The 22,995-nt window shown below is 34.3% G+C and overlaps 3 protein-coding genes and 1 pseudogene across 3 annotated transcripts; 1 reads left to right on the forward strand and 3 right to left on the reverse strand.

The window, feature by feature from the left end:
* The first annotated feature begins 481 nt into the window (after positions 1–481).
* Positions 482–7,611, forward strand: LOC133696151 (primary amine oxidase-like). Its single transcript, XM_062118216.1, has 5 exons — positions 482–1,304; positions 5,862–6,246; positions 6,344–6,457; positions 6,549–7,087; positions 7,186–7,611. Exons 1-5 carry the CDS (start codon positions 490–492, stop codon positions 7,388–7,390), a joined length of 2,058 nt encoding a protein of 685 aa, XP_061974200.1. The 5' UTR covers positions 482–489; the 3' UTR covers positions 7,391–7,611.
* Positions 7,612–8,553: 942 nt separating this feature from the next.
* LOC133696696 (primary amine oxidase 1-like) lies at positions 8,554–12,715 on the reverse strand. The gene is made up of 4 exons (XM_062118964.1): positions 11,548–12,715; positions 11,364–11,477; positions 10,394–10,938; positions 8,554–8,889 (listed from the first exon to the last, which is right to left on the reverse strand). Exons 1-4 carry the CDS (start codon positions 12,670–12,672, stop codon positions 8,727–8,729), a joined length of 1,947 nt encoding a protein of 648 aa, XP_061974948.1. The 5' UTR covers positions 12,673–12,715; the 3' UTR covers positions 8,554–8,726.
* A 759-nt stretch (positions 12,716–13,474) lies between these two features.
* On the reverse strand, positions 13,475–16,817 carry LOC133696764 (amine oxidase [copper-containing] alpha 2, peroxisomal-like; annotated as a pseudogene).
* Positions 16,818–17,353: 536 nt separating this feature from the next.
* On the reverse strand, positions 17,354–22,009 carry LOC133698060 (amine oxidase [copper-containing] alpha 3, peroxisomal-like). Its single transcript, XM_062120937.1, has 5 exons — positions 21,198–22,009; positions 18,611–18,995; positions 18,400–18,513; positions 17,756–18,294; positions 17,354–17,642 (listed from the first exon to the last, which is right to left on the reverse strand). Exons 1-5 carry the CDS (start codon positions 21,971–21,973, stop codon positions 17,435–17,437), a joined length of 2,022 nt encoding a protein of 673 aa, XP_061976921.1. The 5' UTR covers positions 21,974–22,009; the 3' UTR covers positions 17,354–17,434.
* Between the last annotated feature and the right edge of the window lie 986 nt (positions 22,010–22,995).

Genomic DNA, 22,995 nt, shown 5'->3' on the forward strand with positions numbered 1-22,995 from the left:
ATCAAACTTTCATGACACGGATCTTGGGTTTGACGGGTTAACCCAATTAATTCTGGGTAACCTGTTAATTTTCTTTTCTATTTAGTTATCAAACTTTCACGACAGAAATCCAACGTTAGATTTTTTTTCTTTTTCTGTGGTTCATGCAAGTTTAATGTTATTATTAATATTATAAATATTACTCTTAGGTCAGGCAGCTTTGTAAAAATACCTAATATTTTTAGATCTTAGCTTTTTTAATATTTTTTATGTAAAAAAAATTAACCTGTAGCATATATAGATCAATCGATCTTATTTGGATTTTAATTGAATCTTTTGAATTTGATAGATTGATTAAATCATTATCCAGCCCCATAATTATAAACTCAACGTAGTTAGGCGGGTCATTACGCCATCCATTATTAGTCTAATTTGACAAGTACGATTGCAACTAATATTTTTTCTGAATACGTGCACTCATAAAAAAAAGTCCAAAATGACTATTTAAGGATGAAGAAGCTCCAGAGTTCCTTCATAGCCATGGCTTCAACATTCAAAGTGGTGCTCTTGTTACTCTTCTCTAGCTTTACTATCTCGCCTATCTCTTGCTACAAGGGTGCGCAGCACCCACTCGACCCTCTATCCCCAAAAGAGTTGACCCTTGTCCAAACCATTGTCAAGAAATCATACAACCCTAGCTCAAACAACAACATATCATTCCATTATGTAGGGTTAGATGAGCCAGAAAAAACAACTGTTCTTTCATGGCTATCGAAACCCAGCACCAAAACCCTTCCTCGCCGGGCCCTAGTCTTTACTCGAGTAAATGAACGAACCCATGAAATTATTGTAGACTTATCCAAACGCATCATTGTATATGATGAAGTTTACAAGGGACTTGGCTATCCTTTACTTACAGCTGACGAGCAAATAGCTGCGATTCAGTTGCCATTAACATACGGTCCCTTTATCGAATCAGCTAAAAAGAGAGACCTTAACGTTTCATATGTTGTTTGTTCTACATTTACAGTGGGGTGGTTTGGAGGAGTTGAGAGAACTAAAAGGGTGGTAAAGGTTCAATGTTTTTATAACAAGGGCACCGTTAATTTGTACCTCAGGCCAATAGAGGGTATACTAATAGTTGTCGATCTTGATAAAATGAAGATTGTTGAATACAGTGACACGTTCAAGATTGCGGTACCAAAAGCTGAGGGAACCGACTACAGATTTTCCAAGCAGAAGCCGCCTTTTGGTCCCCGTATCAACGGTGCAGCCATCATGCAAACGAATGGACCAGGCTTCGAGATTGATGGCCATACTATCAGGTTTTTTTTCTTCTTTTCTTTTTGTGCATATTTTGTTTCTCTTCTTCTTCTCATCATTATTTCACTCATCTTGATACCTCTGTTCTAATTATTTGGCCAAATAAAAAAAAGGGAGAAAGAATTTGTCATTTTTTGTTCTATAATGACTATTCGAATGTAAAGGCAAGTTAAGTTAATCAGGCCATGGTATATATATGACGTAAAATATGAAGATAATTACGTTCAGGTTTTAAAAATTAGGGTTACAAAACACATTTGAAAATGCAGTTTTTTAAAATTCAGATCTCAATCAATGAAGGAATTTAATAACTATTCACACACTCTGTGCTTGAAAATACTCAAATACCAAACTAATACTGATATATATATATATATATATATATATATATGATTTCAGATTAATGAAATCTAATATAACTATTATTTTAAAAGTAAACACTAGATTTAAGGAATAGCGTGCGTAGGTCAAGTTGCAAGGTATTAGTCTATTAGACAGGAGCCTAATCCAAATAAGCTAATTACCCAAAGCCCATCTTCGGACTTATAAGTCGTGATTAGTAGTGTGCATTTTTATTTCAGTTATTTTTAGATTAATGGAAAAACCTCTATATCGAATTGGTTTTAGAAAACAATATAAGTTGTTAAACGTGTGAAAAAATAGACGTACTAGCAATAATTAAGAAAGTTAAAGCAATATTTTCTCTATTCTTTATAGTACGTATTCATCAATTATTGTCGAAGTAGATTATATTTTTTGGCGATATTATAATGTAGAAACTATTGAAACTATTAAATATCTTCAATAGTAACAATAATTGAAATTATATTAATGAGGTGAGTTAGGTATCAAATATGTCTACAGAAGAATTTTTAGAGCATACCCAAGTATCCGAAATAATGTTAATTTTATTATTTATTAATTTTGGATATATATATTCGAAAAGCAATCCATATGTAGGGAGAAATATCAAATCAAATATGTATACACATGCTAGGAGTTTGAACTATGTTGACTACATATATCGTTGTTTCCCTAATAATTATCGATGTAAGTAAAACATTTATTGACTGCTTCTGTCAAGACAATCACCCACACCACACAAGCACCTGTTTTTTATTTTCTTTCCTTTATGGGTTACAATGCAAGTTTGATGTTCAGTTGGTTCAGTAATACGCAAATCTTTGAAACTACTTTATATTCGTGGTATTTTAAAGACTAAAAGCATCCCACTTTAATTTTAATCTTACTGAAATAGTTGTATTTATGAATTTATTATTATTATTTGATCGATCTCTTGTGCTTAAAATTAAACAGCTTCTGCCTAACGTTTAAAAATTAAAAATGTTGCGGCTCCATAAAATAAAATATTTGGTAAATAGATTCTAGAAGAACAAAAATTGATATGTCATCTTGAAAGCTGCAAATGAAAAATGTATTCATAATTAAATCATTAATTAAGTGATGCTCTTTTTAAGAAAGAAGAAGTTAATTAGGTCTAGAGTTTGAGTTTCACTAATCTCACCATTAAAAAAGAAATTATGATTTCACCACTCTTATTTTATATAAAAAAGATTAAACTCAAGGTAGTATTATAAATTTATTTAAGTTTCAAGTTCAAAATAATTTTATTTAAAAAAATTTCATTAAAAAATTTATACATATTTTATAGTCTTATCTAATAATTTAAATTTTTAAATTGAAATAATTCATCAATATTACATTATATATACTTGGGATCAAGACTTTCATCGAAAGGATCAAGACTTTCACCGAAAGTGAAAAATATGGTTAAGTATAGACTTGGGATCAAGACTTGAATTCACCGAAAGTGAAAAATATGGAAAGTGAAAAACATTGATAAGAGATGGGAAATATTTTTTCTCCATCGCCATTAATTTGGTAGACAATGACAACGAGGAAGACAGAGAAGCACTTCATGGTGGATTTGAGCTGTGACCACTAAATATGTTCAGCTGTGACATTAGCTGGTATTGTTTTTTTCTGAAAAACAAAATAGTTATTTGTTGATAATGTTAACATATGGTAGTAGTAAAATGTTTTTTTTTAAAAAAAAAACATAGGTTATTTTTTAAACATGAAAAAACAAACTTTTGACTTGAGAAAAAAACTTACTAAGCATGAAAATATATTTTTGGAAAACAAATGTCCTCTTAATTGTGAAAAGGAAAACCATAGATTTGAAATCAATAATCACATGGCATCTCTCCAGACGTTGAACCTTCTTCTTTTTCTTTTTTTTTTCTTTTTTTTTGTTTTTGATCAACCCTTTGCTCCTACATGTCCACGAAATTCTCGTATGAAAGACAAAGTATGCACGAAATATCGTATATGGTGATGTGTTGCTAGCTGTTCCTCAAACTTCTAGCCGTCTAGGGATAGCAGAGTCGCAATTCTCTTCTCGTGGTCCTCGTGAGAAACAATGCTTTAAAAGTTTAGAAGTCTTCAAGGAATCAAACTGACGTGATAAGTGGCAAATCATACACATGTTTCAACTGTGATTTCATTTGGGCTGTTTGAGGCCTTTCATTTTTTTGAAATTATGTTTAGATTATTTTTAAAAATATATATATTAAATTAATTTTTTTAAATAAAAAATATTTTAAAAAATCATTATGAATTACATATTACAATACCTACTACATAATTAAACCAAAATATTTGAGTTGTAATAATGATATTTATATGGTTTTATTTTGCTGTTTTAGTGGCTTGTACGGGCTTAATTAATAAATAGAAAAATAAAAATTTATGATACAAAATGTTTTTTTTTAGGAAAGACATTGCTTTTTTACATTATAATAGAATTTTTGAAATTTTAAAAAACTGAATTTTATTTTCAGCATTTTTTGCTTTAAAAATTAAAAAGTAATTCAAATTAAATTGATACAGACATGTGTCATATATCAAGTCAGTAATTTTTTACAGTGTCTATTTTTTAAAATAAATATATTAACTAAAAATATTTAAATTGTAAAAAATCCAAATACCTTCATCTACAAATATTTAAAACGGCTTGAATTAATTTTTAAAAATATTTTATTTTTTGAAAACGGAATTTCATTTTTTTCAAGCTGTTTTTGCTTTAAGAAATTAAAAATTGGCATCATTTTGACTATATGAACACTTCTAGTATATCTAGAGAGTCAACAAATTAAAATTAACAGTGTTTTAGATCCAAAATCTTCCAGTCTTCAAAATTTCTTTACCCTTTCCATTCTGAGGTTAACATTTAAATCCCCATGATTAAATTATACCCTACTATACTAAAAAAAATCCTATATTAAGGTATAATTTGTCGATTAATTTTACGAAATCAAAAGTAATGAATTTAATGATCACATCAACAATTCACTTCTCAAAATAGAATATAAAAAATCATGCAATGAAGATAATATCCCTTTGTTTTTTTTTTTTCCAGAAATGTTAGTTTCTCCAAATGTCGCAGCTAGAAACACTTTTCCATCTTTTTCTTGTGTGAAAAGGTACAACATGACTTTATTTTTGGTATTTCGATTTGGGGGGGGGGGGGGATTTGTTGGGTATACGACCAAAGTCCCACATTGGTTAGAAATGGGGAGGATCATGGGTATATAAGGATGGATAAATATCTCCATTGGTATGAGGCCTTTTGGGTATAGCCCAAGAGCAAATCCATGAGGGCTTAGGCCCAAAGTGGACAATATCATACCAATGTGGAGATAAGTGGTGTCCATAGTCCTTACAAGTGGTATCAGAGCCAGGCCCCGGAGTTAGCCATGATGGATGAATCCTCGGAATGCCGAACAGAAGGTGGTGGGCCCCCAATCACGATGTAATCCATGGATCAGCTCTATTGGATAGGCGGTGTGCTCCCTTCATGGACGTGTCCTGATCCTAACACGGTGAAGAGGAGTTGACCTAGAAAGAGCAAACTCTCAAGTCAGGTAGTGCTCTCTGGATGCTTCATGGACGTGTCCTGACCCCAACACGGTGAAGTAGAGAATGAAGAATCCTGGTTGGCTGAGAGTGGACGGATGAATGATCGGTTTGAGGGGAGGCTCGGTGGTCCTTTGTTCGAGGGGAGGATTGTTGGGTATACGACCAAAGTCCCACATTGGTTAGAAATGGGGAGGATCATGGGTATATAAGGATGGATAAATATCTCCATTGGTATGAGGCCTTTTGGGTATAGCCCAAGAGCAAATCCATGAGGGCTTAGGCCCAAAGTGGACAATATCATACCAATGTGGAGATAAGTGGTGTCCATAGTCCTTACAGGATTGAACTGTTATCAATTATTCAATCGCCTTCATTTTTTTTCGCAAACTGTAGACCTAATTGGCGGAGGCTGCCTCTGCGGCACACCAGCTGAGCTTTAGGAATTTTTCGGGTTTGGTTAATCGAACCTTGCCCTTCTGTGTAATAAAGTAAAAACAAAACATGAAGGTGGCCATGGCATTTCCTGATTCGATAATTAATTATTTGTCGTTCCTTTTATTTTAATATATTTTTGTAAAGCTTAACAAACAACTAACTACAAATTTGATCCCAATCAGATGGGCCAACTGGGTGTTTCATCTAGCATTTGATGTCCGAGTTGGACCAATTATATCTCTGGCATCAATTTACGATCCAGAAAAGCACACCTATCGCAGCGTGTTGTACCGAGGACACATATCTGAACTCTTTGTCCCCTACATGGATCCAACCGAGGAATATTACTACAAAACATTTTTTGATTGCGGAGAATTCGGGTTTGGTCAAAATGCGGCTTCATTAGTGCCCCTGGCCGATTGTCCAAGTAATGCAGTATTCATGGACGGCTACTATGCAGCACATGACGGTTCACCGGTGAAAGTAGCAAATGCTTTTTGCATATTTGAAAGGCACGCTGGAGATATCATGTGGCGACATACCGAGTTGGGGATTCCAAACCGAGTGGTAAACATTTTTGTGACGTTATATTTTAGAGCCATTGATTTCGATTTCATTCAGCTATATATATAGATAGGATTGAAAATGTGCACGTTATTTTCAGATCACTGAGGCTAGGCCTGAGGTGAGCCTAGTAGTGAGGATGGTTGCCACGATCGGTAACTATGATCATATAATAGACTGGGAATTCAAGCCAAGTGGTTCTATCAAAGCTCAGGTAAACTGTAGACAATGGCGTGGCTTTATATATAATTAACCTTGATCATGATCATATCCTCAAGTTTGTAACACGTTCTATGCCTCAACAGGTTGGTTTAAGTGGAATTCTTGAAGTGAAGTCAACAACATTCACTAATGTGGATCAGATAAATGAAGAAGTTTACGGTACATTGCTAGGAGACAACACAATCGGCTTAAACCATGATCATTTCTTGACTTACCGCCTTGATCTTGACATTGATGGTGTTGCCAATTCTTTTGTTAAGCAAAATTTGGTAACCAAACATGTGAATGATAATGTCTCCCCAAGGAAGAGTTATTGGACTGTTGTTAGTGAAACAGCCAAGACTGAATCGGAGGCGAAAATTCGCTTAGGGACGACTCCATCTGACCTGGTAATTGTGAATCCAAATAAGAAAACTAAACCTGGAAACCATCATGGCTATCGTTTGATACCAGGGGCGGCTACACACCCCCTTCTGCTAGAGGATGACTATCCACAAATTCGTGGAGCCTTCTCTAAGAATAATGTGTGGGTCACCCCATATAACAGGTCTGAAATATGGGCAGGAGGAAAGTATGTTGATCAAAGCCAAGGACAAGACACTTTAGCTGTTTGGACCCTCAGGTACTCCATTGCTAATCTAAAACAGTAGAGATCATGTCATTAATTAACTTAATTTCAATCTCGAAATTTACTCCAATTTTCGGTTTTTGGATGTGCAGGGATAGAAAGATTGAAAACGAGGACATAGTATTATGGCATGTCTTAGGGTATCACCATTCCCCTTGCCAAGAAGATTTTCCTGTGATGCCAACATTGAGTGCTGGATTCGAGCTCCGACCAGCTAATTTCTTTGAAAGCAATCCTGTGCTCAAGGTGTTGCCTCCTAAGCCTGTACGCTGGCCAAACTGCACCGCCAAACCATAGTCTATTTTCTTTCATGTTTCTCGAAATCCCAAATAAGTTTGTCTCTACTTTAATGCTTGCATGTTGTTGTATTTGTGGTGCGTAGCTTTGCTATGGGCAGTTCCGTATCGAAAACAAGAAAGCTTGCAAGAGCTCTGCTCGATGAACTAGAACGTTTCAATGTTTTGTTAGAAATCATATGGTTTCCAACAAAGTAATTCCTCTAACATTTCAAATTTTAACTGCTGAAAGAGAGATTTTAACCTGCCAACCAAATGACTAATAGCTTCATTTGCTATTATTAATTCCACTTTCTCCCCTCAGGCTAAGGTAACAAGGCTCCACAACCCAGGCTTCTATTTGCTATATGTGTGCACAAGTCCTGTATAGTATCGTAGGAATTTGATCCTCAAACTGTAGGATTGAACTCATAGCACGAAACAGATTAGCATTTTTGTGTTTCCTTTCATAAGAGCAGCACGAGAACAACATGCCCTTTCACACTCAGTATACATTAATTTTAAGCCGACATCTTGGCATTGGTTCAGGATGAATGGACCATAATCCTGCTTAGGTCATGCTCTAGAATCTCTTGAAATCATCTAATACTTCAGGATCGCGTCCTAACACTGTCGCTAGCTTCCCAGAAATCATTCAACTTAGAACACGTCCAAGAGGAAAGATTGCTCTTCTGCCTCTTCCTCAACCCAAATCTACATGCCTTCTGCAACATAAAATTTCAGTAAATTCTACCAAAACTGTGAGCATCTACTTTGGATTTCAGTGGAGCATTCCTTAGCCATTAATAGTGGCCATTGACATTTGCAACACTGTAAATGTGTAATTACTCAAGTAATTTGCAGTCCTTACGGGCCGGGGAAGTCAATCACTATGTGCTGTGGGGTCAGAAGAAAGACCACAAAATTAAATGTAGATATGTCTCATTCCAGTTTCTAAAAATAAGCCTGACGACTAAATATAGAAATAAAAACGAACTGTATTGCGCAATTAATTTGTAAGTTGGAAACTGATGGTCAAATCTCCACAGAAAATTATGAACTTAATATGCAAATGTTGCAGATTATCACCAAAATTCTCTTTAACAAACACTGCCGATCATGAAGACATCCAAAGCAAAAGATGTGACTATAAGCAGGGCATCTATTAGTTTCTGCACATGATGCTTCATAAAGAATTAATACGTTGTTCATTTGAGTAATGTTTTGAGTTCAAGATTACAACCATGTTTGATTTTCTTTCTTTCTTTTTGGTTTTTGGACGACATTGAAATTTGGTATTGTTAACAAGGGGGCAAGCCAAGAATTCTTTAGCATGTTAAAGGATTGCTTAGCATAAGTTACTCCTGTCTGAGCAATGGGTTGCTTTCAAAAAAGTTTGCAGGTCGAAGCTCAAATCCACCATGAAGTGCGGGCATCACTGGAAAATCTTCTTGGTATGGAATGTGGTGGAATCCGACGATGTACCATAGAACAATGTCTTTGTTTTCAATCGCTCTATTCCTGCACATCAAATAACATCTCGTTGAATCATCATTCAATAACGTTTTCCACTGTCGCACAATAATTGATTAACCACAGTATAAAACAGGGAAAAAGAAAAAAGAAACATGTCATCCGTTCAACATGATTTCTCAAAAGTGAAGCTCTCAATAAAGGACTGAATTCCAGTGCATATTTTCTGGAATTCCATCAAAAGAGCTTAAATTCAAAAGCTCAAACAAAATTTTTAGAAGAACACTAAAGATGGTTACAGTTATTATTTTTCTTAAAAAAAATAATAAATGTTGTATCATTTGCGAGTCTGAGATAGCACAGCCACTAGTATCAAGATACAACTAAATATTTTTATGGTCATTAATTTCAGGACTTGTGGAATTAATCAAGGTGCATGCAAGCTGATTCGAACACTCATATTAAACTAAAAAAAAAAAAATTTATTCAACCAGAGGCGAAATAGGTTCATCTATATGAATATAATAGAAAACCTCCTTGTCGAAATCGATCACCAGTTTAGTCTGCTAAAATCTCCCCTTTGGAACATGTTACGGTTAGTTGATATATTCTTTGATATTCGTGAGACGCTCTTTCCTAAAAACTTAGTAAAAGATATTAATAATATTGTTTCTTAGTTATTTTTTATGCTCGACAAATTACTTCTTAAATTATATGCACTATCAACAATTGCCATATAATTAAGTGAAATATTTTGTAAAGCAATTCTCATAGTATCTCTGAATTCTGTCATTATCCAATTAAACTATCCCCTTAAGAAATAATAATAAGGCCAAATACTAATTCGCCATCTAAGTTTAACATTAATTAAGAAAATTAGCTTAACTGGCCCTAATTAAAAATCAAGTTCAATCATCATTATAAATCTAAATATTTTTTATTTTTTAAAATATATATAGGCACAATTTTCAAATATATCATTCCATCATATATTTTCATCATCTATAACAAACTCAAACAAGATTTATTCATAAAAATAAACAAAAAAATTTTTTTAACACCATATGACATTTTTTTCTCGTGTTTATTTTTTAATAAATCTGATCTATTATGATTTTTTCACGTGCAAATATTTTCTTTAAATTAAGTTCAATCTTATATATCATAAGTCTAAATATTTTTAACTTGCATATTTATCATCCTATCATATATTCTCATAAAAAATAATTGAAATAACCTCACATGAAAAACTCAAACCAGACATGACTTATTGCAAAAATAAACATAAAAACTAATTCTAACATGAAATTTATTTTTCGTTTTTATTTTTAACAAATATGATATAGTATGAGTTTTTTATATGCAAATATTTTCATTAATTTATCTGAAAATATTTATCAAAATAATAAATTGAAGAATAACATAAAATATGATAAATTAATAGTAATTAGAACCTAAAATATCAAATATGAAAACCAAACATGATTAGTTTCTAAAGCATTGTTAATTCGTTTACCAAGGAAAATATAAAAATGCATGTCCCAAAAATTACCTGCGGGTCCAAACAGCTAATCCCTCTTCTCCTCTGTTCCTATCAGCATAAAACCCACCAGCCCACCTCTCTGACTTGTTATAGGCAGTCACCCACACTTGATATTTTGTATAAGCATTCCTGATTTGTGGATAATCATCATCCGACAGTAGAGAATTAACTGGCTGTCCAGTAATTAGCCGGTAGCCCACTTGATTTCCAAGTCTTGTCTTCTTATTTGGATTCGCAATTAAGAGGTCAGCTGGCTCCAAGCCGAGCTGAATCCGTGCCTCAGCTTCAGTTTTGGCAGTTTCCCTGACGACCGTCCAGTAACTTTTTCTTGGGGAGGGAGCGTTAAACGCTGGTACTCTTGCCGTTTGTTGTTTTGCTTTGACGAATGAGTTGCCGTCACCGTCAACGTCAAGATCGAGGTAGTACGTGAGGAAGTGGTCATGGTTGACGGCAATGGTGTTCTCCGTCACTAAGGTGCCGTAGACCTCTTCCGTTATTTGGTGGTTGTTTGTGTACGAGGTGGCCTTCATCTCTAATATTCCTGTCAGGTCCACCTGCAGAAGCAGAAGCAGAAGAGACGTTTTAATTCGAATTGTTAATCATGTAATTATAGAAAAAGACCAACACTTTGAATCAAAATATATTAAGTAGCATTAGTTTAATGCTTCTAAGAAAAAATAAAAAGATGATGTTTCAAACAAAAGTAAAAGTTTTGGGATAATTATTGTATGTTTGTTACCGAATTTTTTAATTTTAAATTAATGTTTTATATATAATTTTTAATGTTTTGATATATTAATATTAAAATTAAGTTTTTTAAAAAATAAAAAATATTATTTTAATATATTTTTAAATAAAAAATACTTTAAAAAACAACAATTGTTACCGTGCCTATACAAAAATAAGAGAGATAAAGTCAGGATGCACATATTGAAAGGTCAATTAATTATGGAACACCAAAATATATATAGAAGCTTACCCCAACTTTGATGCTGCCACTTTTCTTGAACTCCCAATCAAGAACATAATCATAATTTCCCACAGTAGCCACCATCCTTACCACTAAACTGATTTCCGGCTCCCCACTTCTTATCTGCAAAAACAATTTACTTACAATCACAATTCAGGGAAGTCCACCCAAACAAGCTGGACTAGGAACTTACCACTTTCCCAGGAACATTAATTTCTGTATGTCTCCATGCTATATCACCACTGTATCTCTCGAAAATGCAGATGACATTAGGCATTTTCTGCGCCTGCCCATCCGCACCAGTCACGTATCCATCTAAATAAAAGGCATTAGCTGGGCAGTCGACTAGTGGTTGGAGGGTGTCAGCAGATCGGCCGAATCCGAATTCACCTATGTCCATGAAAGTCCTAAAATACCAATCACTAGTAGGATCCATATAAGGAACAAACGTCTCAGATACATGACCTTTGTATAGTACTCGACGAAATTTCTTTACTTTTGCATCAAATATTGAGGCTGTTGATATAGTAATTCCTGCCCGAGCATCAAATGCTACATGAAAATCCCAATTTGCCCATCTAACCCTGTGACCATCAACGGTAAACCCGCTATCTGATACGTTGGATGCGATAGACTGAGGCTGCTTCTTTGAACGGAAATCTGTTCCTTCAGCTTTAGGTAGAGGGGCCTTGAATCTATCAGTGTACATAGTAATTTGCATGGAATCAACATCAACTAGCATACTTACTCCCTCAATAGGCCTCGCAAACACATTAACTGATCCCCCACGGTAAAAGCAGGCAATTCTAAGCGCTCGTTTTGTAACATTTTGTCCATACCAACCAACGGTGAATGGTACGCAAGAAACCTGGGACAAATTCAAGCCCCTTTTCATAATGGACTCGATGAATTTGGGATACCTCAGTGGCAATTTGCTAGCTCGAAAAAGTTCAATAAAAGCGAGAGGAGGGTATCCATGACCGGAGTAGAGACGGTCCGATGTGATAGTGCCTGTGGCCAAGTCAACAATGAGCTCACGAGTCTCCCTTCTAACTCGAATAACCACCTTGGCATGACGAGGAGGAATAGATTTATTTTGCTCAGACGAAGATAGCCACTTGAGTACATCTCCTTTTTCTGGTTCTTCAAGATCAACAAAATGAAAGGTTAGATTCGGAAGATTGCCAAGGCTAGAATTTTGAATAATGAGCCTTATTCGATCAATTTCATTTGGATTGAGAGGGTCTAAGGGATGATAAAGGCTAGCTACCAAGCAGCATTGTAGGATAAAAACTAGAAGTAGCAAGTTCATAGTCATGGATGCTGCTTTAACAAAGGAAGCACCAGACAATTCACTGTTTAACACCATATATACTTTAGGAGACGTGGCTTAATTTTTTTTTATCACCCCTTCCGTGTAAAGGCTACATTTGGAAATTTCTATATTATTAAAAAAAGGATTGCCCCCATTTTACATTCTTTTAATCTTACTTCGTAATAGGGGAACACAGAAACAGAGTGCCTTTGCACAAGTCCTTTCCTTGCATTGAGAGCAAGAATAATTGACTTGCTTTGCTTTTGAATCGTGAAGAGTATAATGACTTGCAGACTTCCCTTTATTTGCTCTTCGTAACCCAGTCAAATGCTTGAAGTTTCAACTTTACAAGCCGCCTTAACGAAGCAAAGTTTCGATTAAAATCAACCACCAAGCTAATCCCATGTGCCAAATTATAACGTGAACACCACATTGAGTCTCAAAGCAGCAGTTGAGACTTCTAAGCATCTCACAACACTTGGGATTTGGAAGATTTGCTGAATTTTGCTGTTTAATATCCTAGAATACTACTTTGTCAGCAAGCCAGAACTACACATTTCACATGGTGTAATGATGTAATGATGTATTTTGTAAGCTGCTTTATGCTAACCATTGTTTTTTCAATAACATATTAACATCGAACTGAAATGGAGGATCCCACATCGTCAGCAATTTTATCCAATTGTTTTCTAAATTTTGCGGCCGGACATTTAGTTGCAGAACTTCAAATTCCTTAAATTGTTGGGTGAGATTTTCAAGGACATTGGACTTTTAGAAAGAAGGGAAGTGGCCTTATTGATGTTTTTCATGGTTCTTCAACAAAAATCAATTGTGGTTTGAATTTGAGCACCGGATTGCTTTCGAAAAAGTTAGCGGGCCAGAGCTCAAATCCACCGCTAAGTATTGTCATGCTGGAAAATCTTCTGGTACGGCAAGTGGTGAACTCCCAATGTGTAACACAACACGATATATTTATTTTCTATCCCCCTATTCCAGCATTAACAAGAATAGTTGGCCCAGCAAAGTATTAGAACGAACTGCTGTTACGTTCAGGTCAACAAATCAATATTATTGGTATCGTGCCCAGTACCTTAGACTCCATCTTGCCAGGGTATCATCTCCTCGGCTTTGATCAACAAAACGTCCGGCCATTTTTCAATCTTGTTATATGAGGTAATCCACAGATAATCCTTGGTGACGGCTCCCCGAGTTTGTGAATAATCATCATCTGATAAGAGGGGGCCCGCAAATGACCCTGGGATTGAAAGGTAGCCAACGAAGTTCCCTATATCGGTCCTCTTGTTTGGATTAACCACTAACAGATCGGCTTGTTCTTCTCCAAGCTTAATCCTTGCACCAGGCTCAGTTTTAGCTGTCTCGCTCACAACCCGCCAGTAACTCTTCCTAGGCGACTGTGATCAGTCACTGGGGTCATTTGCAATTTAGACCTGACAAAGGAGTTTGCTGCATCACCAGCCACTCCAAGATCAAGATGGGAAGTAAAGAAGTGATCATGGTGTGCGCCCATGGTAAGAATGTACCATAAGCTTCCTCTTAATTTTATTTGAACCTTATGGGTGTACATTGATCCCCTCGTTTCAAGCAAACCAGTCAGCCCAGCCTGTTAGAAAAATCATGAATCATGAGGTCATCGAAGGACACTATTGCCAAGCTGGAGGGAAATAAGCTCTGTTTAGAGAGAGAGTTTGCCAAGTCTAGCCCATCTAGAGAAAATGCCATTTTCAAGAGCAACATTTACCAACAGAATCAAATACAACCTTTTCATTTGCAACGATCACCAAAAAAATCACAAGAATAGGCAACTTTGCTGTTAAGGGTAGCTTGCTGTTAGAATCAAACCTAGCTTTAATGCAATGCAATTAGTGATGCTGGTTTATGACAGTTTGAGAAGTCCGTAATACAATGGCCTCGAATAAACATTAGATAAATAATCTTCATCATTTAGGAGTTTATTACCGTGACTTCGATAGAGCCTCTTTGCTTAAACTCCCAAGTCCCAATCATTGATGTAATCGTAGCTGCCAACAGAAGACACCATCCTTCAACCAGGGTCACCTCTGGTCTGACTTCTCTTATCTGCACCACCACCATTCGGTAGAACGATCAAACAAAATTATGGCAAAAGCCACAGTGAATAAACCAACCAAAAGAAGGAGAAAAAAATTATAAACCACTTTGCCTGGTATCGCAGTCTCCGTATGCCGCCACATTATGTCTCCAGCATACTTATCAGATACGCAAAAGGTATTAGGCATATTTACTATGTTTTCTGGACAGTCCCCGAGTGGTTCAAGAGGCACTGCACAGAGACCATACCCATATTCAACAGCATCGAAAAAACTACTATATATTACCATTCTTCAGTTAGGTCCATATTGCACGAAGACCTCAGATCGGAACCCTTTGAACAGAACTTGACGGGACTATTGCTTTTCAAGATCAAATATTGATGCTAAGCCTGAGGATATAACCAGGCCTGCTCGAGCATCGAAACTCAATTGAAAATCCTACTTCGCCGACCTGATAAACTGTGTGGTACTCTCAAAACAAAACGAAATTCTATAATTTTATTAGGAAAACAAAATAATTGACAAAATGGGATGGCTAAACCGTCCAAATATCCATATTCAATTCATATGTAACACGATATTTGATTTGATACTCTTCAAAATCCTTCTTAAACATATCCAAAATTATCAGATAATAGAAGGTTATTTAGGATGGATATTTTCAAAATACTTTTATAGGCTTATCTTGTACCTCATGGATACTTCATTGTACAATTTCTATTAATCTCTTAAAACTATAAAATACCTTATAGTAGTTTGTGTGTACTTCAATTTACGATATCAAACTTATGAAACACAATATATATATATATAGCCATTGAAGAATATTGTTAACAAAAATGGAAAAAAAATGAATTTAACATTCTTATATATTATGTGTGTTTGTATTAAAACTAATTTGTTGTTTTGCCACTATTTTATTTTGAATAATCATTTCTATATTTATTATTCAGATTTTTTTTCTTTTGAGAATTATCATTTAGATCCTATAAATAAATAAATAATAACAATATATTTTTTTAATGATTTAACCTAGCACATTTTAAATTTTCAAGAGTAAAGGTAACAACGTGCATGTATAGATTTCTGTATTCATGTGCCTGCTTTCAAAATTGGGTCACATAAAAATTCAATAAGATTTTCTATAAGCAAAATCTTTCAATTTATTTTTAAGTTTTAAAAGTATTTTAAAAAAAATTAATTTTTTTTATTTTTTTATTTTAAATTAATATTTTTTAATATTTTCAAATAATTTTAATGTATTGATATCAAAAATAATTTTTTTAAAATAAAAAAAATTATTTTAATAAATTTTTAAATAAAAAATAATTATTATTACGCTTATTTAAATGTATAATCATGCAACTTTATATCTCTCTCTTTTTAATAAAAAAGAATTTTGATCTGTGGGCCGTAACCTTACCTAACCCTGTGTCCTTCAATTGTGAAACTTGGTCCATCGGATTGCGCCATCGATATTCTGTTCAAACTATGGCCCAAAAGGCGGTTCCTGCATTGATCCACTGTAGTCAGTCCCGTCAGACTTCGGCACAGCATAGTTGATCTATCTTTAAAACCTATGATCTTCATTTCCTCAGGATCAACGGTCACAGTAATTCCCCAAACTGGTCTCATGTACAAATTCACTTTCCCATCTAAATATTTACACCCAACCTCTTCCACCTTGAGCTATATCTTTCTAATTGAATCCAAAAATGGTGCATATTTAAATGGCAATGCGTTGGCAGCTGCATGCTCCTTAAAAGAGAGCAAAGGGTAGCCATAACCATCATAGACTTTATCAGAAATAATCCCGTGGACTGACAAGTCAACAATGATTGAACTTGGGTTTGGTTTGTACGTGCTGTGATAAATGCTTGTTGAGTGTCTTTCAGCCATAAAAGAATGGCGGGTTCTTCATGGCCTCCTGAAAGCCTGTGCTGTGGCTTGACTTGGGGTATGAGTTATGGACTGTGGATTGAACATTGGTTTACTCAACGGTATAATGGAGAGTGCGAGGAGGAGGAAAAATATGAGACTCTTGGAGATTGAAGCCATGGATGATAATGAGGACACACTTTGGTACAACAGTAGATGGAAGGTTCAAAAACTTTACAGAAAATAGTGCCCAGATAGTGTTTATAATTTTATTTTATTTTTTTGTATGATGGCAAAATCATCCGATTATTGCAGGGGGGCGGTTTGGTTGTGGGAACATCCCGTAGTGTCTTTGGTGTAAATAAATCAATCAAAAGGCATTGCCTTTGGATGGAAATCGTTGAAAACTGGAATTAATAATTGTCACATTGTTAACAGAATTGAAAATTCCACGAACCGAATGCCATAATATAGTTCAAGAATATTTTTGTATTTCAGGCCCTAGATTGGTGACACGGCATATGTTTGTACGAAGAAATCTCAACTATGTATGTGATTTATCAAATTATTTTGCTGTTCTGAAAAGGACACGGAATGCAAATTAGATCGGTAACTGACAACTCTCTCATCAAGAAGAAGAAGAAGATTATCATTCCTAAATCCCAACTAAAAGTCGAGAAAAAAAAACAAATTCAATCATAGATTTGGCGAAACAATTAGGAAGAAGGATTTTTATTTTATTTTATGTTGTTCTTGTTTGTTTTTTAAGCAAAAAAAAATCCATTGATTGAGACCAATTATACATACTTTTTTGAGCAATTGGACCAATTGACAGGTGTAGGCAGTTTAACTTTGAGAACCGGATTGCTCTCAAAAAAATTAGCTGGCCGGAGCTCAAACCCACTGCTTATTGTCGGCATCACTGGAAAATCCTCTTGGTATGGCACATGGTGAAATCCCAATGTGTACCACAACACGATGTCCTTATTTTCTATCCCCCTATTCCTGCATTAACAAGAAATATTGACCCAACAAAATTTTAGCATTTAGTACTGTAATTTTGAGGTTAGGAAGAAACAATCAAGATTATCGGCATCGTACTAATACCATAGGAGTACCTGAGACTCCATCTTGCTAGGGTATCATCCCCTCTGCTTTGATCAGCGTAGAGCCCTCCTGCCCATTTTTCAGACTTGTTATATGGTGTAACCCACACATTATACTTGGTGAAGGCTCCGCGAATTTGTGAGTAATCATCGTCTGATAAGACGGGATGAGTAAGAGACCCCGGGATCAAACGGTAGCCAATGGAGTTCCCCAAATCGGTCCTCTTGTTTGGATTAACCACTAACAGGTCAGCTTGCTCTACTCCAAGCCTGATCCTTGCATCAGACTCTGTTTTAGCCGTCTCACTGACAACCCTCCAATAACTCTTCCTAGGCGACATTTGATCAGCCACGCGGGTCATTTGCAGATTGGACTTGACGAAGGAGTTTGCATCACCGTCCACATCTAGATCAAGGTGGTAAGTAAGGAAATGATCATGGTGTGCGCCCACTGTATTCTCTGCTAATAGTGTACCATAGACTTCTTCCTTTATTTGATCATTGTGGGTATACACTGACCCCCTCACTTCTAGCAAGCCGGTTAGCCCAACCTGCAAGGAAAATCATGAATTATATATTTAACTACATTGCTCCTTAACTTCGCTTGTCATTTCCTCTCAAAAAATAAAACACTTTGTTTTTAATTCATGAGTTACCGTGACTTTGATTGAACCACTTTGCTTAAACTCCCAGTCATTGATGTAATCGTAGTTGCCAACAGTAGAAACCATCCTTACAACCAGGGTCACCTCAGGCCTCACTTCTCTTATCTGCGCCGCCACCATTCAGTCAAAACGATCAAACAAAATCATGGCAAAATTGAAAAGCCCCTACTAAACAACCCAAGAAACAGGAAAAATGGCTAACCCTTTCGCCTGGTTTAAGAGTCTCCGTATGCCTCCACGTTATGTCTCCAGCGTACTTCTCAAAGATGCAAAAAACATCAGGCATATTCACAGGCATCCCATTTTGGCCAGCAAAGTAAGCGTCCATGAAGACTGCATTTTCAGGGCAGTCCCTAAATGGCTCGAGCGGCACTGCACATAGACCATACCCATATTCACCAGCATCAAAAAATGTTCTGTAGTACCATTCTTCAGTTAAGTCCATGTAGGGCACGAACAGCTCAGATACAAACCCTTTATACAGAACTTGACGAAACTTTTGCTTCTGGAGATCAAATATGGATGCCAAGGATATAATTGGGCCTGCTCGAGAGTCGAAACTCAGATGAAAATCCCAATTGGCCCACCTAATACATATATTAAATTATTAATATACTGTCAAAAGTGACGGAGATTTTGATATTGAACCGGTGACGACGAGAGAAATGTTTTGTTAATATCCCAATTGGCCCACCATATACATATATTACAATATTACAATCCTCGTTTTTTGTCTACACTTTTTTCCTTGTTTTGACGAAACATGTATTTTGTATTAACAATATAATTTTTTCAATAAAAAACTAAGGTAATTAAAATAAATGTATATAGGAATTTTAATCATCTAAATTCATAAAAAAATGTATTCTATTAGTTAAAATATCATTTTTATTATTCATTTATTTTATTTTATTTTATTATAAAAGCATGTGTTTTATATTAGAAGCATGTTTGTAGAAGTAAAAACCTATCATGATTTGAAAAGAAAGTTTTAATAAGAAAATAAAAAATCATCTCTTGATAATTTTTATGTGCTTGTTTGAAAAAATAAATAAAAAATAATTAATTCTATAAAAAACCCACGATAAAAAAATTATATAATTTATTCTTATTAAATATTCATGTGCAGTATTTATATAAAAAAAAATATTGTATTCATATATAAGTATCCACAAAATAATTGTAAATATTATCATAAAAATATTTTATTTAAAAATAATAATATAATCATATGAATAAAAAATATTATTATAAATATTAATATAAAACGGGTTTTATTTTAACATATATAAAAAGAATTCAAGGACCAGGTGGATAAAGCCCATGTGCTTCTAGGCTTCAAAGGATGGTCCAAGGGTGTCTGCATATGCAAGGTCAGGGCTACATGTGTTATTTTAAATAAATGGCTAGGCTTATTTGCCTCACCTGAAAAGAAAAAAACCTAGGTACGCCTGGTTTTATTTTCCAAAAAAGAAAAACGAGCATATGATATGTGATATATTAAAGCTCTTTTTAAAATAAAGTGCATGACATATAGCATGACAAGACATATGAAGTTTCATATAGGGACTAGAAAACCAAAGTTTGAATTTCTATATCTCAAAATACAAATTTCAACTTGTTTCACCTTAACACAAAAAAAAAAAACCCTATGAGTATGAATAACAATGTTTTCAACTTTAAAACACTCTTTAACCAATAAAAATATTAAAAAAAAATCAAATAAAAAAATTACAGACCTCGATCTATTTTTTTTAACATGGTTAAAAAGTAAATGACTCTTATTTTCAAAATAAATTCATTGACACTAAGATTGTTTTTTTTTTGTTATAACATGGTCAGCCAAAATCTCTCTCCTCCGTTTCTTTTTTTATGACTTTTGTCTCTCATTTCTTAAAACATAAAAAATATAGTTTTAGGACCAAAAGATAAAAATCTAAAGCCAGAAGGACAAAAAAAAATATGAAAACAAAAAAAATTAAAGAGCAATTAAACTTCCAAGAAAACTTAAAAGGCCAAAATGAACATTTTACAGGAGTCAAGAGTTAGAATGTTTAGAAAATAAAGTTTTAAGATTAAAACATAAATACTCAAAGCTACAAGGACCAGATATGAAAAGATCAAAAACTTTAGGAGCCAAATTGAGATTCTTTAAAAACATCAAGGATATATGGAATTAAATTTCCTATAACATCTAGGGATTAAAACATTACCAAAATGAAGTTTTATAGTAAAAATGTACACAACAAAAAACTACAAGGACCAAATAAATTTATAAAAAAAAACAAATACTATAAAGAATAAAGTATATTTCTGACCATAGGATGCATGGATTAAAACATACTTTTCCAACAACAAGGTAGGTGTATGCCGAAACAGCTAGAAATAGTATTGGCTAGATTATTAATTCATGCTACATTGTGAATTGAGTAATTTTTTATTGAATATAAAAAAATATATTTAAATGTTGTTAATGTTTTTTTTTCTAGTAAAAAATAAGTTTAAATTAAGTGTAGGTTAACTCAATATGTCTCAGTTAACTTTGCAGATTCAAAAACAACCTAGACAACTTATAAAAATATAGTTTGACTAAAAAAAATCAAAATAATATTTTTTTTAATATTAAAATAATAATATATTGAATTGTATTAAATCAATTCCAGTTAATCTATTAAAAAAATATTATTTCAATAAATAATCTTATAAAGGTAAAAAAAGGTCTTCTCTCATAGGTTTTTATTTTTAATATAAAGTTAAGAGAAAGTATGGGCTCTCTGCCCTAAACTTACCTAATTCTGTGTCCGTGGATAGTAAAACTTGGACCGTCAGGTTGAACCATGGTGATTCCCTTTAATTGGGCCAAGAAAGGCGGGTTTTGCTTTGATCCTCTATAGTCAGTCCCATCTCCCTTTGGTATCGGGACCGTTAATCTGTCTTTAAATCCTATAATCTTCGTCTCTTCAAGATCCACGGTCACAGTAACTCCTTCAACCGGCCTCATGTACGCATTCACAGTACCATCTAAATAGTAACACATGACTCTGACAATCCTTTTCTTCCTTCTTTCCTCTCCATACCAACCAACAGTAAAACCCCCGCAGACAACCTCTTCAATCTTGAGCCCTCTCTTTCTAATGGACTCCAAAAACGGTGCGTATTTGAGCGGCAACGCATTGGCGGCTATTTGCTCTTCAAAAGTGAGCAAAGGGTAGCCATAACCATCATAAAGTTTATCCGAGACAATCTTGTTGACTGTCAAGTCAACAGTGATTTCGTGAGTGGTTTGGTTAATACGTGCAATGACAAAAGCTTGGCGAGGTGGGGTTATGGTGGTTGGGTCTTTTAGCCATGAAAGAACGGTGAGTTTGTTTGGGTCTTCTAGGCCTACATAGTGAAAGGCTGTGGTGTGGCTCGGTATGGGGTAGGAGCTGTGGACTATGGCTCGTACTTTGGAGAATTCGGCTGGGGTTAGGGAGTCCAGTGGGTGTTGACGTTGGTGAGTGGGGATGATGATCAAGAGAGTAGAGAGGATAAGGGAAATTAGACTGTTGGGGATTAAAGCCATAGATGAGGATGGTGAAAAATATATTTGTCCATTAGTTTTATAATGGAAGACTTGGAGGCTCCCCGACCAATGCCTAAATCTCTTCTCCTCGTTTGTACAAGAAAATAAATACACCAAAAAGTTGCTTGAAATTGCTAATAATTTTTTATTGAAGGATTACTTTACGTTAATTTCATGATTTTATAAAATTAATCAAAATATGTATAAACTATCTAAACTATCTAAATATCTATGATTATATAAAAAAAATACTGTTTTTTATTGGAGTTGTTTGAAGGCTTAAATTTCCATAAATTTTAAACAAATTTATATTAATATATTTTTAATTGTTATGATGGGTTAATAATAAAAATAATTTTTTAAAAATTTAAAAAATTATTATTATAATATATTTATAAATAAAAAAACATTTTTAAAAACAATCATTAACCTTCTACGTACCTACCTACCGCACCCTGTAAAGGTCAAATGCTGACTGCTACAAAATGTTCACTGAACTCCCTCTACTAAAGAAAGGGTAACTGTTTTAGTCCCTCCAATTCAGTAAATTGCTTAATGTACCCACTAATTGGTAGATTCGTCAATATAGAACAGTAATTATCATAATTACGCAACGCACGTGCATTGAACCACATCTTTCAACAACAAAAAATCTGTTATTTTTCGCACCATTTTTTATATTAAAAAAATGAAACAGTTAAAGTAAATATCAATTAATTTACAATACAAATGTATACTCTTAAAATTAAGAATTTTTTAGTGAAAAATAAACATAAAAATCTGTTTAAATTAACAAAAAAGAAATTGATGAATTGAGTCAACAACTCAACTATTAAAAACTTGACCAAGAAATAGAATCTCAAGCAAACATACCGGTTTCAATCAAGAATTGAAATCCATACTCTCAAAACCTCCCCTCATCGTACAGTTAAGAGTCAACGATGGCAAGGAAGCTAAAAATCGAAACGCAACCTAACAAGACATGAACAAATTCATCGAAATGTCAGTTTATATAATCTCAA

This window comes from Populus nigra, chromosome 6, assembly GCF_951802175.1.
Source record: "Populus nigra chromosome 6, ddPopNigr1.1, whole genome shotgun sequence".
NCBI lineage: Eukaryota > Viridiplantae > Streptophyta > Magnoliopsida > Malpighiales > Salicaceae > Populus > Populus nigra.

Bases quoted from the DNA above. Each gene is read 5' to 3' on its own strand.
- LOC133696151 (XM_062118216.1), top strand. From the start codon at position 490: ATGAAGAAGCTCCAGAGTTCCTTCATAGCCATGGCTTCAACATTCAAA. The intron at 6,247-6,343 runs GTAAACATTTTT...CGTTATTTTCAG, and splicing joins TGGGGATTCCAAACCGAGTG to ATCACTGAGGCTAGGCCTGA. The intron at 6,458-6,548 runs GTAAACTGTAGA...ATGCCTCAACAG, and splicing joins GTGGTTCTATCAAAGCTCAG to GTTGGTTTAAGTGGAATTCT.
- LOC133696696 (XM_062118964.1), bottom strand. From the start codon at position 12,672: ATGACTATGAACTTGCTACTTCTAGTTTTTATCCTACAATGCTGCTTG. The intron at 11,478-11,547 runs GTAAGTTCCTAG...TTGTTTTTGCAG, and splicing joins TTAATGTTCCTGGGAAAGTG to ATAAGAAGTGGGGAGCCGGA. The intron at 8,890-10,393 runs GTAATTTTTGGG...TTTGATGTGCAG, and splicing joins TTAGCTGTTTGGACCCGCAG to GAATAGAGCGATTGAAAACA.
- LOC133698060 (XM_062120937.1), bottom strand. From the start codon at position 21,973: ATGGCTTTAATCCCCAACAGTCTAATTTCCCTTATCCTCTCTACTCTC. The intron at 18,514-18,610 runs GTTAGCCATTTT...GTGGCGGCGCAG, and splicing joins CTCTTAAACCAGGCGAAAGG to ATAAGAGAAGTGAGGCCTGA. The intron at 17,643-17,755 runs GTACTCCTATGG...TTGTTAATGCAG, and splicing joins CTAGCAAGATGGAGTCTCAG to GAATAGGGGGATAGAAAATA.